The sequence below is a fragment of the Pleurodeles waltl genome, chromosome 7 (assembly GCF_031143425.1).
Source record: "Pleurodeles waltl isolate 20211129_DDA chromosome 7, aPleWal1.hap1.20221129, whole genome shotgun sequence".
Lineage (NCBI taxonomy): Eukaryota > Metazoa > Chordata > Amphibia > Caudata > Salamandridae > Pleurodeles > Pleurodeles waltl.
The window spans coordinates 553,593,878-553,613,315 of NC_090446.1; the positions used below are offsets into that span (position 1 = coordinate 553,593,878).

The 19,438-nt window shown below is 42.5% G+C and overlaps 1 protein-coding gene across 1 annotated transcript in view; it reads right to left on the minus strand.

Annotated features, from left to right (window-relative positions):
• LOC138246927 (vomeronasal type-2 receptor 26-like) overlaps nucleotides 1-18,764 on the minus strand; it is a 194,105-nt gene extending 175,341 nt beyond the window's left edge. Inside the window, exons 1-2 of the mRNA XM_069201675.1 lie at nucleotides 18,471-18,764; nucleotides 17,432-17,587 (exon numbers count right to left, since the gene is read on the minus strand). Coding sequence (XP_069057776.1) covers nucleotides 17,432-17,587; nucleotides 18,471-18,764 — 450 coding nt within the window. The remainder of the gene's footprint in view (nucleotides 1-17,431; nucleotides 17,588-18,470) is intronic.
• Between the last annotated feature and the right edge of the window lie 674 nt (nucleotides 18,765-19,438).

Below are 19,438 nucleotides of genomic sequence, written 5' to 3' on the forward strand. Positions count from 1 at the left end.
ATTTCGCACCAGAGGAAGGACTGGGAGTCCCTGAACCAGTGTAGACTGGATTATGGAAGGAGGGTGCCAAATGTGCCCTTCAAAGCATTTCCAGTGGCTTGGGAAGGCTACCCTTTCCAAGCCTGTAACACTTATTTCGAAAAGTACAGGGTGTAACACTCCCCTCCCAAAGGAAATCCTCTGTTCTGCCTTCCTGGGCTTGAGCTGCTCAAGTGACAGGAGAGCAAAAACCTGTCTGAGAGATGGCAGCAACTGGGGCTGCCTGGAAAACCTCAGAAGGCTGTAATGGCAATATTGGGGTCCTCTAAGGAGCCCCCAGAGTGCATGGAATCATACAACTAATACTTGCAAAAGCATTGGGGGTATGATTCCAACATGTTTGATACCAAACATGCCTATGTTCAGAGTTGGTATTATGTAGTTGGACATAGGTAGTGAGCCATGTCCAGTTCAAGCATAAAATGACATCCCCACACTCACGAAGTCTGGGAAAATGGTCCTGGAGGTCACACACAGGTACTCTGCATCCTGCCATCAGGGCTGAAGGGCCTGCTCTAGGGGTGACTTATAAGTGACCTGTTGCAGTGTAAATGGCAGTGAAAAGGGTGCATGCACCTTTTCATGCAGGCTGCAATGGCAGTCCTGCAGAAGCCTTTGCATGGGTTCCCTATGGGTTACAAAATAAATGCTGCTGCCCATAGGGATCCCCTGGAACCCCAGCGCTCTGGATACCTAGGTACCATATACTAGAGACTTATAAGGGGGCACCAGTATGCCAATTGTGGGTGAAATACTTGGTTACCAGTATGCAGTGAAAACATTTAGAGGACAGAGAGCATAATCACTAGTGTCCTGGTTAGCAGGATCCCAGTGAACACAGTCAAACACACTGACATCAGGCAAAAAATGGGGGTAACCATGACAAAAAGAGGGTACTTTCCTACACAGAGGGCTTTCCTTGCCAGACAAGAAGAAAATCAAGCAGAGTCATGTGCACAGCAAGAGTATTTATAGCCAGCATGACTCATGTCTTTGAAAACAGGAGGCAGCTGCTCCCTGGAGACCTTGGGGGGTGAGGTGGTTGCCTGGCAACCAATAAACAAGTGAGCCTGACACATTTAGAAGCACGAAGACTTAACACAGTCACATGTGTTCAACAAGCAATGGTGAAAACAACTATATAGTGGAACAAGCATTGGTAACATCAAGTACATATCAAACATTGGTAATATCTATCCTGAAATGCAGACAGTACAATGATGTTACAAGAAACCCAGTGGTGCTACATGCACATGATTAAAACTACACCCCTGTTGACAAATTAGGCTGAGTTGTTGGGTCCTGACAACCACACACACTTTACAAATGGTATCTTCACATCTGAGTAAACTTACATTGTGATTTGCTAAACTGAGCTTTTTGTTTGAATATACAGTGCTCTGGTGTTTGGAGTCAGAGAAACAGTGCCTCCTGTGATGTGCAGTCAGGTTATTCTATCTATTTCACTCACTTTACCAATGTTATTACCCCTAGGTGTGTAAACTTAATTTGTGAGTTGAGAAACAGGAGTATATGGACAAGGGAACACTATGCTGGTGTTTGGGGTTATGGAAACAGTGCCTCCTGAGATTTGCAGTCATGTCACTCCCTCTACCACGCCTGCTATAGATATCCCATCCCCCCAGGTGAGTAAACTAAATTTATGAGTTGAGAAGCAAGGGTATTTGGAAAAGGGAACACTATGCTGGTGTCTGGGGTTATGGAAACAGTACCTCCTGGGATTTGCAGTCATGTTACTCCCTCTACTACACACACTATACATATCTCATCACCCCAGGTGAGTAAACTTCATTTGGGAGTTACCAAACAAGGATATTTGGCAAGGAGGACACTGTGTTGGTGGTTGAGGTAACATCATGAGATCCTCCTAGGAGTTGCATTCATGTCAGGCCCTTTACTACACACACCATCCATGTGTTGTCCTCCCAGGGGAGTACACTTCTTTTGGGAGTTGACAAACAAGGGTATTTGGAGAAGGAAATACTGGGCTTATGTTTGTACTTAGTGTGACAGTGGCTATTAGGCTTTCCAGTCAGGTCACTCCCTCTACTTACCAACATTTGACAATTGTTATTATCCAAGGTCAATGAAGGGCATTAGAGAGATGACAAACAGGGGTATATGGGCAAGTGTACACTGGGCTGATTTTTGGTTTTGGAGAAAGAGGGGCTATTGGACTTTACAGACATGTCACCCCCTCTACTTCCCAACAGTTGGCTCATGGTATCTTCCCAGGTGAGAACACTTCAACTGAGAGTTCATAACACAAACAGGAGTATTTGGAGAAGAGGACACTGTTGGTGTTTGGTGTTATCAAAACAGTGCCTCCTGGGGGTTGCATTAATGTCAGTCCCTGTACTACACACCCAATACAAATGTTCTCCTACCAGGTGAGTACACTTCAATTGGGAGTTCACAAACAGGGATCTTTGGACAAGTGAACACAGATCTGGTGAGTGAAGTAACAGTAAAAGTAGCAAAAGGCATGCATGACATGGCATTTTGGTGACATTTTTAGTGCTGTGACTTACCGGACTCCACTCCCCCAGGTATTCCTGTCAAGCCCTCATGATGCAAGATGGCCAAGACCTTCTCCTCCCATGGAAATAGATATAATGGGGCACTAGGAGGGCCACCACGAGTCTTCTTGGCCTGGAGCTGGTGCTTGGAGACCTAGGAATGGACCTTGCCCTTAGGTCATTCCACCTCTTCCTGATGTCCTCTCTTGTGCGCAGGGTGGTGCCTACAGCACTCACTCTGTCGACGATCCTGTCCCACATATTTTCCTACTGAGAGGAGTGTGCTGGACTTGTGCTCCAAACAATTGTGGCTTCCCTCTTATGATTTCATCCATTATGACTTTCAGCTCATGTTTGGAAAAAACTGGGATTTATTAAACGTGAAATGGTGGAGAAACAAACAAAAAAAGTACAAAAACAGGTGAAAGCAACTTACTAAACAGGGGTAGTACAATAGTGTGAATGGAGTGATGTGTGCAGGGTATTGTATGGGATTTAAAAAAAAAGGTATGCCTAATTTATGGTGTGTGGATTAGAAAATTCACTTTCTTGCTGGGTCTTGCTGTGAAAATGCAGAGGATTTTGGTGTATGAAAGGCCGTGTTTTGTAGTGTCTTTTGCAGGTGTGTCCAGTGCGGCAATGTGTCTCAGCTGTGTTGTTTTCAAATCTATCCAATGTACTGTTGTGTATGACTTTGGTGACTGCGAACCGCCATGGTTTGGACATCCATTGTCTGACAGCCTAGGTTGTCCGCCATGGTGACTTTGTGCTTGTAACATGGTCAGTGGCTGGTCTTGGTGCCACCTATTTCCAGGCCTCCGCGCCACCAGGGGTCTGCCTTTTTTGGTTGGCAGTCAGCGGTCCTGCCTGTATGACTCATCATAGGGCAGTCTGAAGGACCATCAACATGGCTGTCTTTTTGGGACTGCCAACATTGCAATCTGGTAGTTCAACTACCAAGCTCTAAATGAGGCCCCAAGTGACTGAGGACATCATGTATGGAATTCAGTTCTAAAAATAAGGGGCAATGGCCTGAGCTGTGAGCTATTTGTATGGGACACTTTATCCAGAACTCCCTACACATGATCTGTTTGGTGGAGGCAGACATTTGTTCTTGTGGCTATATAAATCAGGGCTGACCATGAGGACAGATGACTTGCTGACCCTTCGATGGGAAGACCTTATAGGTAGGCCCTTCCATGGTGAGGAATGGACCCAAATCCTCAAGCATACCTACTCCTCCATGCATAACACCATGTTTATGGTTCACTGACAAAGTATTGAAAACCTAAATATTGTGATACAAAAATATTGTGTCAAAAATATTGTGCACAAAAATATTGTTTCCCTATACTTACAATAGAAAATACAAAAATATTGAAAAACATATTGCTTTTACTAATATTGTAAAACAACAGACGCAAATGTTGTTTTTTAAAATGTATATATTACAATACATTTCAAATGTAATATAATAACAAGTATATATGGAGCCCAATTACAGACCAGCATTCAAGAGCTAGTTAGTCATGGCAAACAGGGTGTCTACTATAATTTGGATTAGTTGCTCCCTTAATTGCCAAGTGAGAGGATTGGACATGGGCTGTGCTGAACTCCAGGGCTTAGTTCTGTCCATTCAGAAAGAGCAACAGCTAATACTGGTAAACATCTACAGAAGGAGCGCTGGAAGAAGCTGTGAATCTGAAGTCTTAAAAGTTTTGGACAATATGTTAGCCAGTAGAAGTAGTACTCATTATATTTTGATTGCTGGGGGCTTTAATGCTACATTTGAGCCCTATTCATTGGCACTGGAACTCTATTGAGAAGAGGACAGCTTATGGGGCATCCCGCAATTATCATAGAGTAAAGGACATAGACAGACTAGGGCTGCACTTCAGATTGTTAATATTACGCTTGCCCATAGCCTTCAAGCATGCAATGGGTGCTTTCGCTCAGAAGTAAATCCCTGTCCAACATTTAGACGAGGGATATGTAGGAGTCACATTGACTACTTTCTATTAGATATATGCCTATGGGGTCATATGGAGGACACGGTGGAAGGGGAGCATCAGGAAAGCGACCATGACTCACTGATACTCACTACCAGGAGATTGCGAGCTATAAATGAGACCCTGTTCAAGAGATTTCGATCAGCATCTTACTACGACAAACAACAGACTGAATGTTGAGTGTGAAATGGTCAACTCTTCCCCCATGTGCCACTGCAACCATATATAGAAAATTGGCAAACCATATAGAACTCATGCTCCAGATCAGGCAGGATGAGGGAAGGATACTGGTTGAGCACTCAAATGTATATGACTACCTGAAAGAGATATTTGTTCAAGAATTCTCAGGCAAAATGAGTGATAAGCAAAATGATAGGTGGTACAATAGATCTTGTAGAGAAGCAAAGAACAGGCTACTGAGGGATCTTGGGGGGTGCTAGAGATCTGATTAAACAATCACAAACAAATTACAGGATGGAGGTGCTTAAGGCACAGAGATGTTGGAAGAAAAAAAAGCTGAGCAAGATGGATGCCGTTTAGACGCCGACAGAATGCAGAGCATAGGAGCGCGGAGCGGCTGAGGGGAAAACCACTCCCCCAGGGCTGAGCTCCCCGGGCCCCCTGATCTGTGGTGGGCGCACCTCAACAGGAGGGAGCAGCGAAACCCTTTAGCCGCGACTTTGCCAAAAAATCAGACGCCACGGAGCTCTGAAGATTGGACGGGCTCTCGGAGGCCCCTGGAGCGAGACGAAGCAGCTGATGGAAGCGGCAGGGGCCACCGCTGCCGTGTAAGAAGATCAAGCGAGCACCCCCTCTCCCTCTGTAATCAGAGGGATTAGAGGGGCAGCGCTATGGATAATGATGGTCTCTTCAGCCATTCCACGGAAAGCAAGTAAGAAGAGGGGGGCACGCCGGTCTCGTAGGGCCCAAATAAAGGAAAAAGGAAAAAAAGAAAAAAAGGAAAAGAAGGGGATCTACAAAGGTTGCCTGGCCCCCAGTGAACAATATTTTTTTTCTTTTTCTCTTCGAAGAATACTCTAAGATGCTGAACTAAAACTAACCTGACATTATCTATTTTAAGAACATATGATAAAAATGCTCATTAAGTTCTCACTAAGTGGGTTATAATTGGACATTGTATTTCCCCTTGTTATAACTACTACTACAACTCTATTGGTTTGTCCTTTTAAGTAGATGAAGGCGAGTTTTCTGCTTTTTACCCAGAGCATATCAATGTTTATACCAAACAAGAACTTTGATGGAGAGGAGTCTAAATGTCACTTGCCACTCAGCTGGGTGTAGCTGGTCATCCTTACTCGCCTCATCAGATTGTGAGGTGTGTTTTAAAAAGGGTGCTACAGAACGTGATATTGGCAGCAAATGGACTAACCAGGTTGGTGAAAGTACTTCCTAACATCCTGAAAACAAACATGGCACCAAAAACTACCCAGAAATCGGGAGGCAAAGAGGGAAGTAAGACAACACGTGCAGGGAAGGATAAAGGAGACCCAACCGGAGCAATCAGGCGCCCTGTCACGACAACGGCAAAATTAACTTTGAAAAGCACTACTGGGGCTAGCAGGGATGCAAAGAATGATGACATTATTATCCCCCCTATGGATACTAGGGGGAAGGATAAAGTCCAGCTTACAATTACATCCTTTCTTGCTGTGGGAACACAAGAACGTTTTGCTGAACATATAGCGCCATCTCTAGCAAACAGTCAACTTGTAATAGAAGCAATGTCTCCAGGAAACAGCAATGAGAGGGAGAGGGGGGCTCTTAATTAAATCAACAAATCTCTTGTAATAGGCTCACAAGGCGACGATGGCCTATTAAGTGTCTTGGTCAATAGTGTGGCTACAAAAAAAAAGGAGGAGGGCGGATTCCCTGTCAGCAGAAACGGACATCAAGCACAGCAGTCTAAAATCCCAGCTGGGAGAGAGGCGCTTGGTGACATGGGTGATACAGTCGCTGCATTAAGTTCGGAAGTCTTACAACACGGATCGTCAAAGCTAACGGTAGGAGATAAGGAAATTGAAAAGAGCTTAAAATCCTTGGACTGGGCCAAGGACGGCGGTGATAAATTTTATTCTTTAACAGAGGAATCTGATTTCACCAGCAGTGAGCTCAATTTAATCACATCCGGCACAGGAAACATATCATCAAGCAATGAGCCTACAGTACGGCAGCAGCGGCGACACCGCAAGTGTACAAAATTACGCTCTTGCACCAACAAGGGTACCGAACTCTCTACATTTAGCGGCAGTAAGACACTTAAATGGATTTATTCAGGTATTAGACTAACAGATATATCTATTGTAAACGGTCAAAAGAAGGCGAACAACAACATGGAAAGGAATATAGGTGATCCAGCAAGCAGCGCATGCACTAGTATTGTTGAGACAGGGATGCTGCAGTCAATATATAATTCAATCAAGGAATTCCAAACAGAGACCAGGATAGAAAACCGCAGTGCAAGGGTTGCCACAAAACGTTTGCAAGGAGCAGTTCGCAAAGTTGCTAAGTCATGTGCTGAGATTGAAGCCAAGCTAAATACAATAGAGGAAAGGACAGCGGTAGTCAAGGCGAGTGTCGAGGCATTAAGAGAACAATGTGTAACACAAGATGGACAACTGACTGATATAATGTGGAAGCTAGAAGACTTAGAGGATCGGCAGAGAAGAAATAACCTACGCTTCTTGGGTATTAACGAAGGGTTGGAAAGGAACGATATTCGGTCTTATATGATCAAGCTCTTACGGGGGCCTTTCCGGAGTTGGGCAACTGGGACTGCGAAACTGAGGTTCAGCATGTACATAGGTTCTGGGTAACCCGATGAGAGGGAGGGCATTCAGTAGAACCCAAATACCCTAGAGCCATCTTAGTCTTTTTTGGAAATTACTTACTGCGGCAGGCTATATTTGAAAAAGCGCGTCCAAATGCCCCAAGTAGTGCTGACGGGGTAACATTCTTCACTCTGCCAGATTTCTGTCACACAACCGTGGAGCGAAGATGGCGGCTTCGACAGTTGATTAAGCCCTTTCAGGATATGGGAGGCGAGGCTTCCCTGTTGGCCCCTGCTCGCTTAAAAACAGTGGTGAATGGGAAAGGAAGAATGTTCACGTCAGAGGTTCAGGCCAAAGAGTATTTAATGGGGCTTAAGGATGTTAAGAAGTGAGGGGGGAATCTTTTGGTAATTCACTTTTGGCGGAGGACATGTGAAATTAGTATGGCAGTTCGGGGGTGGGGGGAAGGCACACATTTACACAGCACCAACATTCAGGCCACTGGTGGTCTGATTGCTCAACAGAGTGGGGGTGGCTTGTTGGGAAAGGGAGGTCTCGACCAGACTATGTTGGGAGAGGGTGGGGTGGGTGGGATTGGTCGAGGGGGGAGGATGGAAGAGGGGCACAGAAAGGTGGATTGGAAAAATAAACGGGAAAGGAAGGGATAAAGAGATCTGCAATATTTACAAGATTAAGGGAGCAGAAAGAGAGTGGAAGAATACCCGAGATATTAGTCAATCAGATAGAGAACCAATTGTAGGGAAAAAAAAGAAGAGACAATGACTAGGCTCCGAATAGCATCAATTAACATTTGCGGATTAAATGATGCCCGAAAAAGGAGAAAAGTTGCAGAAGATTTAAAAATTCTAAGGGCTGATATTTGTTGTCTACAGGAGACTCATGTGTGGTACAAGAATAGGGAAACTCTAGGCTCACTGGGTATGAGAATGGTAGTCTGCGCAGAACAAGATGTTAAAACTAAAGGGGTGGCAATATGGGATCAAAGTAATAGACTGAAATTCGCTAGACAGAGGGCAGATAGGAAAGGAAGATGGGAGATTGCAGAATGTCATTATGGAAAAGGATGCTTTACTTTATGCTCTATATATTGGGTAGTGACAGATGACCCTGTTGTAATGGATTTTATGGTAGTAGAGCTAGCATGATGGCCCCACCCCTGTATATCCTCTGCAGGGACTTTAATTTTAATGGCTCTTGGGATGGATTGCAGGATCTATTAGCACCCACAGCTAAGAGATGTCAGGGGCGTAAGCCTTGAGTATATAATGCAATGGTGGGACTCCAGAAGGAGTTAGGACTGGTGGATGCCTGGGTAAAGCTATGTGAGCCAGATCCCGGATATACTTACTTTTCGGCTCCTCATGCAAAACTGTCTCGGCTTAATTTCTTTTTGACATCTCCTGAGCTGTTAGCGCATGCTAGTTTGGAATTATATCCACGGTTTATGTCAGATCATAACCCATTAGTATTGGACTTGGATCTAGATGGTCTCGAGCACAAGGTCAGGAGGTGGACTTTTGAAAGAGGGCTTCTTAAGGACCCTGAATATTGTGTCCATATGAGAGGCTGGATAGCTGAATTTTTGGAGATTAATCAGGGGTCGGCCCGCTAGAAATGGTCTGGGACACCTTAAAAGCAGGAGTGCGGGGGGAAAGCTTAAACTTTAGCCTTAGGAAACAAAAAAATACTCAAACCAAAATGAAGGACGCACATATGAAGCTTAGAGCTGCAGAGAGGCAGTTGATTATAGCCATAGAAAGGGGGGAGGATATAAATAATATTCAGGAGCAGATCGCTATAGCAAAAGCAGCAATAAACGAGGCTACAGCAAAAAGAATAGCAGAAAAATATTTGGTGCAATGCACTGAAAGGTACAAGTTTGGAGAGAGGTCCGGGCACTTGTTGGCTGTAAGAGCATGCCATAAAATAGCAGCTGGGGTCATCAGAGAGATCAGGGATCAGCAAGGACAAATAGTAGTAGATCCGGATGGGATTAGGGAAGTGTTTCAGAGGTATTACATGGACCTATACAACACTACATCTACATTTACAGAGGCAGAGATGCTGGAGTTTCTCAGCTCTATTAGGAGTAGTAAACTGTCTGACGAAGATTATTTGTATTTGGAAAGACATATTGACAGTTCTGAATTAGACAGGGCACTGAGCGACCTCGCCACTGGGAAAGCCTACGGTCCTGATGCTATTCCCCTAGAGTTTTATAAAAGTTTTAAAACACTACTGTTCCCCCTGATGATGCAACTATTTACTCAGGTGCAAAATAGTAGCAAAACCCCGCCATCCTGGGATATGGCCAATATAGTAGTCTTTTTGAAGAAAGGGAAGGCTTCACAGAATCCGGTTTCATACCGGCAAATCACATTGATGAATAGTGATGCTAAAATCTAGTCAAAAATTCTTGCCGCCTGATTATCTCTGGTGATTAAGAAATTGGTAACACCCAGGCAACATGGGTTTGTCCCGGGCAGAGACACTACTGAACATATTCGGAGGGTCATCACGCTCTTCGATGCTACAGAAGTTGCAGAAGAACCTATGGCAGTCGCGTTGTTAGATGCAGAGAAAGCATTTGATCGGGTAAACTGGAAATATCTGTGGCAGGTTATGGAAACTTATGGCTTCAGGAAGAAATGTATCCTAGCAATAAAAGCTATATATAGGTCACTGGGGTGAGAATACAGCTAAGGGGAGGGCAATCTGAGTGCATTCAAGTGGGGCGGGGTACTAGACAGGGGTGTCCATGCTCCTCACTGTTGTTTGCTATCTATATAGATCCCCCTGCTCAGACAGTTAGAAGGGAATAATATGATACTACCAGTATATAGGTTTGGCTGGGATACAAAAGTTTTAGTATATGCGGATGATATAGCCATTGTAACCTCTAACCCAGATCTAGCATTGAAAGAAATTGAAGAGGTGACGGGCAAATTTGGGATGTTTTCTGGCTATCTGTTCAATAGAGCACAAACGCAACTGCTGAATAATCGACATGCGAGCACCCAGGATAATCGGAGGGTTGACCATGCAGTATACATGGGCAGCGACATTACCCCAAAAGTAGGAGAAATTGTCAATTTGAATTTGGACCTGAGATTGGCAAAAGCTAAATATGATATGAATAGATGGAATAATTTGCATATGACTATAATGGGAAGGTGTAATATGGTCAAAATGATGCTCTTTCCTAAATTGCTGTATATTTTCTGCGCTATACCATTGAGTTTCATAAATTCTTGGTTTGAGGAGATGGATTGATTAGTTATGAAATTTATATGGGCATATGGTAAGTGCAGAAGGGTGGGTAAATTTATGTCTTTATCTCGGGAAAAGGGGGGGGGGTGGTCCCTCCCAAATATGAATCTATCTCAACTTGCAGCAGTTTTTCAGTATATGCGCCCATTATTGGGGGGGAAGATGGATAGGACTGAGGCAGAATATTGTCCAAACATCTATGAGCTGCTGGTAGGATCAATAGCGAATGGATGCTTGTTAACCTTTCATGAACCTGGGTATTACAAGAAGGTACAATATAAGGTACTGGAGGCAGCCTATAGATGTTGGCGACCATGGCGGAAGAAGAATGGGCTGGGAAGATTCAATTATTAGAATATATTAAATAACAACCCGTCTCTCCCTGAAATATTTAAGGATAATCATGCAGTAAAATGGGCTTCCTTAGGCATAGGTAGGCTAGGAGAATTTTTTTGATCATCTTGGGGTTAAGGCGTTTAAGAGCCTTCAAGAACAGTTTGGTCTTGAGCAAAGGGATTTTTTCGAATATTTACAGATACAAGACTTTTTGAGTAAAAAAACAGGGGGGGCACAGAGATTTAGAAGTAATCTTTTGCTCAAGGATATGTTGGAAAAACCTAATGTAACAATTAAACTAATTTATTCATCACTAATGTTAGAACAGCCCAATGATTTGGAGAAGCATAGTGAGAAGTGGAAGGCTAAGCTGGTAGCTGGGAGTATTAATTTCTTTAAATCATTAGAATTGGGACATACCATGTTACTTTCTTCCTCGTTACAAGCACAACATTATAAGACGGTGTTTGATTTGTATTACACACCAGCTCATCTCGTCAAATGGGGTGGATTACAAGGAAAAAATTGCTGACATCATTCATATGTTAGCGACTTGTGGGGAATTGACGACATTGAAAGATGGTATTCAACTTGTGCTAAAAGGAGTAGTGTGATATGAAGTGGATCTTACCCCTGAGATTATGGTCTCAGGGTTGCTGAGAAAGTGAGGGAATGGCACAGAGCTTTTATTTTTCTGGCTATGGCGGTCTATCGACTGTGCATCTCCTCTGCATGGTTGGACCCACGACCTCCATCGTGGCAACAGTGGTTGGGTAAATTATTATCCGTGTATCATCTTGAAGTTGCACTGTACGAACGGAAGGGGAGATCAGCCAGGAGAAAAGGGAAAGTAATATGGGGACAATTTCAAGAATGGATCCTGGCTCACTAATGGATGGCTAGGTTAAAATTCTGCCCTCCTGACACAATGGAAATTCTGTTTCTCTTGTTCAACTAGACTATGTATCCATATTTGATGTCTCGTGTTATGGGTAAATCAGTGTAAGATTGTAACTATTTCTCTTTCTTTTCCGAATTAAAAAAAAAAAAGAGATATTAAGATGCCAATAAGATTTGTAATCCATTAACATTTAAGCAAAAGAGCCTATGTGCACAGTAAAGAGCATGAGTATTCAGTTCTCTGTGAATAAACGTTTTACAGCTCTAAGGGCCAGATGTAGCAAAGGGGTTTTCCCATTCTGTGTCAATGGAAAAATGTGTTTGTACATATGGCCCTAAATGAGGAGAGAGAGGACAGCGGAAAACGTAAAGTGTTGATTTCATTTGCAGAAAGCTCATTTCAGTACTGGTCATATAATATATTAATTGCATAATACTCTCAGTACAATATGTGTTGTGTTCATGTACAGCGTGACTGGGAATTTGCACCTCATTGCAGAATGAACTTATTTTCTTTCCTATTGATCGCATTGTGTAAATTGTTTCTGGTCAAACTTTATAAACTCACCAAAGGTTTCCTAATCCCATACCTCTATTTCTTGTGAAAGGAAAGAAAAGAAAAGCGCTAGCCAGCCCTCTTAGAGACAGCAAGAAATAAGGACGTTAGTAAGTTTTGGAAATTGGTTTCAAATGATAATGGGGAATATCAGCCTCTGATTGGGTCATCAATTCTTTCTGATGAGTGGGACAAACATTTTGGTTCACTCTACTCTGGAAGAGCTGAAATTGATCCCACAGATAGGAGTGTTAGTAGGGATGAGAGTGCTCCCCCAATTAAGTTTGACTTAGCTGAGACCAAGGTAGCAATATCCTCCCTTAAGTGGGGCAAAGCCCCCGGCCTCGATAAAATACAAGGTGATCTCTAGACATCAAACCCTGATATATAGGAACGCATACATAAACAAGGTCTACAATGCAGTGGCTGCCGGTGTGTCTATTACTGATACATAGAAAGGTGCAGAAATAGTTCCCCTTCACAAGAAGGTAAACCCTAGCAACCCATCTAATTATAGGCCAATAAATCTGCTAGACAACCTCCAAAAAAGCCTTGGTAAGCAGACCTTGAACCGTTTGGAGGAGTAAATTGAGGAGAGTGGGGCTATCTCATGTTTTCAGCCAGGATTTAGGCCTGCAGTTAGTACAATCAATCGAGTGATGAGGTTCATGGCAATTAGATGGAAGACGGTGGATATTGTTGGAGGGAACCTATATGTTGCCTTCATCAATCTCCGTGTAGCCTATGACCTAGTCCCTAGACTTAAGCTGTGGTACACACTGAGCAAAATGGGAGTTTCTAGTGGAATTTTGAACCTAATTATCTGACTTCACTAAGTTACTTTTGCCCGAATCCAATGTGGCAGGGATGGTGAACTCACAGCTCCAGTTACAATGAGAGGGGGGTGGGGCAGGACTGTGTTGTTGCCCCACCCTCTTTCTCTTGTATATTAATAATTGAATTGAGTATTTAAATAATTGCATGAATGACTCACCATGGTTGGCTAGTCGAAAAATTCTGGGACTGTTTTATGCGGATGGAACCACTATCATGGCGAAATCACCTATGGGACTCCGGAATCTAGTTGATCAATTCTGCCTGTTCTGTAAAGACTTCGACCTTGAGATCAATGTTGGAAAAACTAAATTAATGATTTGCTGTCAGGGAAAGAAAAAGGTGAAAGCAAGCCTAACAATGAATTCTGTTAATCAGGAAAGAGTCAATGAGATTGACTATCTGGGGATTAGATTGATGGATTCTGGTAGATGGTACGCATATTTTAACAAAACATTACTCATTCAAAATAAATACATTAATTTTATTTTAATACACTTATTAATTTCATAAAATTACAAAACTAGTAACAAAAAAATTAAAATATTAATTAAAAACAATTAAACAATTAAAATAATGAATCTTTTTAAAAATAATTAATATAATTTTTGTTTGTTTAATACGTATTTCATTAAATTCTCACACTATAGTTGCACATTAAACATATGTCTAAATTAAAAAAATATAATATTTACACACTCTACAGAATAAATGAACTATTAATTAATTCAGTATAAATACATAATGTATGATTAATTATAAATTATTAACTTCCCACCCTATACCCCTACAAATCCAACAACCTGCACTCAAAATGTAAATTAAAAATGTATAATAATTACACAGTTTGCATAATAAATTAACATTTAACTAATTAATAATTTATAAATAATTAGTAGTTCATTATTTAATTAACCTGCACTTAAAATGTAACTTAACAATGTCATTTATACAATTTACATACGTAATACTCAAATAAATAGTTAATATTAATTTAAAAAATAACTTAATTAACTACACTTAATTAACTTTCCACCCTGTACCCCTCCAAACCTCACAACATGCTACAAAACTATAAAATGCTATTTTACAATTACATTAAAACATAAACAACTTAAAAGTGCAAACTATATTTAAAAATATTACCAACAATTACACAAACAATATAAAACATAAACAATTAAAATATAATTTAAACACATAAAGAAACCTAAAAAACAATATATCCTATCTTAAAACATCAATACTTCTGTCAACGATTTTTTTGCACACAATATTTCTGTGTCACAATATTAAAAACTATGTAACTCGATATTTTTTAAATGATATTTTGTCTGAACACCCAGATTTAGATACAGATAGTTTGATTGCTTGCACAACACATACCTCACTCCTCACAGTCTCAATATTATGCTGCACACAAAAGAATTGGGGTTCCCTAGGTGCACACAGCTTGATGCAGATTTGCTCCACATAATCTGGGGCTGTCCGATTACAGCACGGTTCCAGTTGCATGTCGTGAGGGATCTGGACCGCACTCTAAAATGTGAGCATTTTTAAAAAGTAGAGGTTTGCCTTCTTGGGTTATGCAAATGACGCCCTATTCCAAAAGTGGGAAATAGATTTATGGATCAGGCATTGGGGGTGACATGCAGAGATATTGCCTGTCTTTAGAATTCCCCCTATGGGACACCTCATAGCAGTTGGTGAACTGAGGTGAAAAGCTGAGCGACAGCAGAGGGGAAAGAGCTATGACGAGCCAAAGGCTGCAGAGGGTTGTGCTGGTGGCCGCTAGTGAGTTTGTGCTGGGAGGTGGTCACCAGCTTCATAGAGCCTGAGCAGCAGCGATGGCCTTGCTTGAACATGCAGCCTTGTTGGCATGTGAACCTGATAGCATAATACGGTGTAGCGGAAACCTGGCTTCACTATATGAGAGGAACGAGGCACAGCCCTTACAATAAAGATGGATCACATGTGAGTCATGGTTTTCCATAGACCCTCTGGCCCATGTAGCCACGTGCCTAGGTTACCCCAGCCCTGATCTAATATAGAGTTGACCCCTGCAGAGCTTTAGAAGTGACCAGTTGAGGCTCGTGACTCTTGAAAGTTGTGGGGCTGGGAGTAAAAGGGTGAAAGTCCAAATGCTAATTAGGGGTAATGAGGGCTCTTGCTGAGAAAAAAATTTAAAATCTTGGCAGTGCTCTCACCTCGTCCTCCTGCAGTGTCCTCCGCCATTGCTGTATGAAGACAAAAGAGCAGACTGACAGAAAGACACATGGCCAATCACCATGTAGCTTCAAAATAAAGCCTCATAGTGGCTGGATACTCATGTATTTCTCCTGCCCCCATGCAGCCTTGTGTGCCCTCGCCTACTGGACTAGCCACCAGAACCAATCTAGCTGATCTCAGACTGTTGGCAACATAAACAGAATAAGAACAGTGCCAAGATTGGTTGGAAGAGGGAAATTTAGCACTCAAAGGTAGACTGGGAGCATTTGTCAGTGATACCCCATCTCCCTAATACAGCACAGGTTCAGGAGGGCTTCAGTGCCCTAGATAGAACGAAACACCCATCCACCCTGAAATGCATACTCCATTGTCATCATCAAGCCATAACGTGAGTAATTACTCTCACTGTCTTTCTGCCAAGGATTGGCCACCCCCTCTGAGACACCTGACGCTCGCAGCAGAAAGACTGCTGCGATTGGGCATAGGGATTTGGAAGTAATGCAAGTCATTTTTTTTTTAAACTATGGCTATTAAGTCCTTTTACTTATCATTTTAATGTGTTTTGGCAACTTACGGGCGGTGGGTAAATGCCCAATGCGATCTACTAGAAGAACCGCCCCTGCTAGCGATGCAGCTAGAGACACTGGGGAGAGTTCTGTTAATTGTTCAGTTGTTCTGTTTTTTCAATTTTGTAATGGTTTGAATATACTAAGCAAGAATGACTATACTAGAGGATGGAAACTGGCGAACCTGAAGAATACTGAAAATAGACCTGCTGCACTGAATAATAGCAATGTATTGTAGTTATGATTAGGTATTTTTAGGAAATAAAACAGTTCCCCTTTTATTGCCCACTCCACTGTGTTGCCCCCACATTTACCACTAAAACCTATACTTACATGTGCAGAGGTTCCGCAGTCAGGGTTGAGAAGTCCACACACATAAGTATGAGTAAAATATATATTTTGTAGTACATTTTGTAATACTACAAAACGTACTGCAAAGTGCAGTTTGTAAATCAGGCTCAGACACTCTGGAAACCACAAGGTTTTACATTCCAATTGAATCATTCTCCTCGAGGAGAGGACCAATGACATCACTCAGGTCACTGTCACTCATACCAGATTATGCTCCAGCATTCCCAATTATCCCTGCCTAACTTTCCTATCAGAAAGTTGTCAGATTGTTGTGCTCCTTGCCAGGTCCCCAGCTCAACTATGGATCTGCAAACAGTGCACCCACTACAGCCATCCTCTGCATTCACACTCCACATAGCTAGAAGAGAAGAAAAGAAGACAGTCCTACATCATCACACAGGATAGTACTGATAGAGATGTGATTAATCTTTTTGCAGGTATAAATGGGCTGCAATAAATAGTTATGGGATCTCTTGATTGTCATATGTTTTAAAGGGAGATTACTTACAGTAAAGGGTTTGCTTCCTTTAGATATAAACCTTGCCACATGTCTGGGGGATTTGTAGAGGTTATTTAGAGTTTGGTGGATGAAGGATAACTTCTTGTCTACCCTATTTATAGTTAGTAACTAAGTATAGATACTAGATATGGTGAACAGAACTTTCATGTCCCCTGTTTTTAAATCTACACTAGATAAGTCTAAGGGGTGCTTAAAGCTGAGTAACATATGCCGAAGTCCAAATCTGGACTGAGTACCGAAGATGATACTCTCAGATGTGGGACCTTTGAGATGGGTTCACATTCAAGAGATAGATCATCAGGTAAACTCAAGTCACCTGGGATGTGCTCTCATAGGAAGAAATTGCTACAAAAAGTCTGAAACGAATATCTGGATGCATTATGGAGTTCTGATTCTTACCTTACGAGACCTATCACCCCATTCAATGATACTGCTATTGAAGATAAACTTCTGGCCCTTTGGTGCCCTGGCATCATAGGTCCCCACTTTCAGAAACCTGCTTGTGTTCTTTGAGGTCATTTGCCAGTGTAGAAAATCCAGCAGGGGTGGAGCATCTCCGTTTTTGTCAAAAAACACCTCACTGCCAGCTGGCGTCTTTGTTCGGACCTTTTTTAGATAGTGCAGAAGCTGAAAAGGATAGCACACGTTTAACTGATCTCATCGAAATTAAGTGGACAAATATCCCATCAACAAGTACCTAGTTCATGTTGTACTGATTGTTCACAGAAAGTTTTGAAATCTTTTAAAATTGGAAGTTGTCTAGACACTGGTAAAAAGAAAAATCAGGAATAATTATTCACCAAAGGAATTAATGTAGGGCAACAGAGCATACAGTAGCAGGTACACATCAAGCTTAACACATAAGAGAGTGAGTCCATCACTACATTAATAAATCAAACTATGCATAGCAATCTCCTCTGTGATGTGTTGTGTTTGCTAATGCTCATCAACTAGAACAGTAATGTTTGCGTAAGCATGTTGATTGGACCACTGACATACCCTTCTTGTTGTATGATTAGTGAAATAAATTATAAAAACAAATGCAGCAGCATACTGTTAGGCATAACCAACAGAAGACCGAACAGTGAGCCTTACGAGCAGTAGAAGTCTCTGTGTCAAAGGACCACCAGCCTTGCAGTTGTGGTCAGGCAGCCACAGCTGTGGCAGTCTAACCACCACATGATGAGTTAGGTGGGCGAACCCGCCAGGGGATCGCTGTCCCTTCCAGGATCACAGATATCGATGGGGTGATGGCAGCCTTGGTTGTAGTCAGCCAGCACAGTGCTGACATCAGCACCACCTGGCTGATTACAACCTAGATCTCTGCCAGCCTTTTCATGGCGGGAACCCCGCCATGAAAAGGCTGGTGGAGAACATGTGCTCGGGGCTCCTGCAGTGCCCATGACATGGGCAGTGAAGGGCCCTCCTGCCCATCACTGTTGCAAAGCGCACTGTCTGCTTTGCAGACAGTGTGTATTCCGAGGGTGCTAGTCGGCCCCATCTGTGCTACGAGATAGCGATTGGCTCGGTAAGGCAGCAGAGTGCTATCTCGGTCTGACCGGCGGGAACGCTCTATAGCAATGTTCCCGGTGGTCAGACTGGCTTGGACATTGTAATAGGGCAGAGGGGGCATGCCACGGTATGATGGTGGCGTCTTCCCAGCAAGTTTGGTGGTCCCGCGGTAGAACTTCCAAACTCCTAATGAGGTCCTTAAGTTTCTTGTGTTCTGGTTCAAGGAGAACCTAGTCTGGCAATTCGGGCTGGACTGCTGATATTGGAGCAGGGTCAACACTGATGTGCACATGACTGGGTCCAAACTTAGGTGGCATAATGGACAAAAAAATGACAGGCTGGAATGCTATCCCAGGGATTGCCAGTGGTTAGACGCAAGACTCTTCCCATCACCTTTTCTGTGTGACAAGAATGTATCACCATCTAACCAAGCATTTGAACGGCACATAGCTACAATGTTACTCTGTCACTTAAGCACTTTATTACAGCAATTTTAGGAGAAAGTAGTAAAGAAATCACCATCCAGCTTGGCACTGAAGTGTTGGCAAGATAAATAGTTGGTATTTAAAGCAACATGTAATAAAAAAAAAACATAAAACACACATTTAACTAGATTTGCCACTGAGGAGAAGGCACTACTTTGAGGAGGACATGAACAATATGTACAAACTTTGTTAAATCACTCAAAATGAAAGGAAATAAAGGGTAAAGTTGGCTGATTCCTTGCCCCTTGCTATACACCGCAGTGGACAGAATCAAAATGTGAAGGACAGTTTAATTGACCAATGGGTAGAACCTGATGACCGTAAGACCATCTATGTATGTGTTTTGTATGAATTATTTGAACAATTAATAGTAAGCAAAATCTAAAAATGCATGGAGAAAGCCTGACTGTTTTCCACCTCAATATAATCGCCCACAGATATGACACACCATTCGGAATGTCAGTCTCCTCTGCTAGGATGT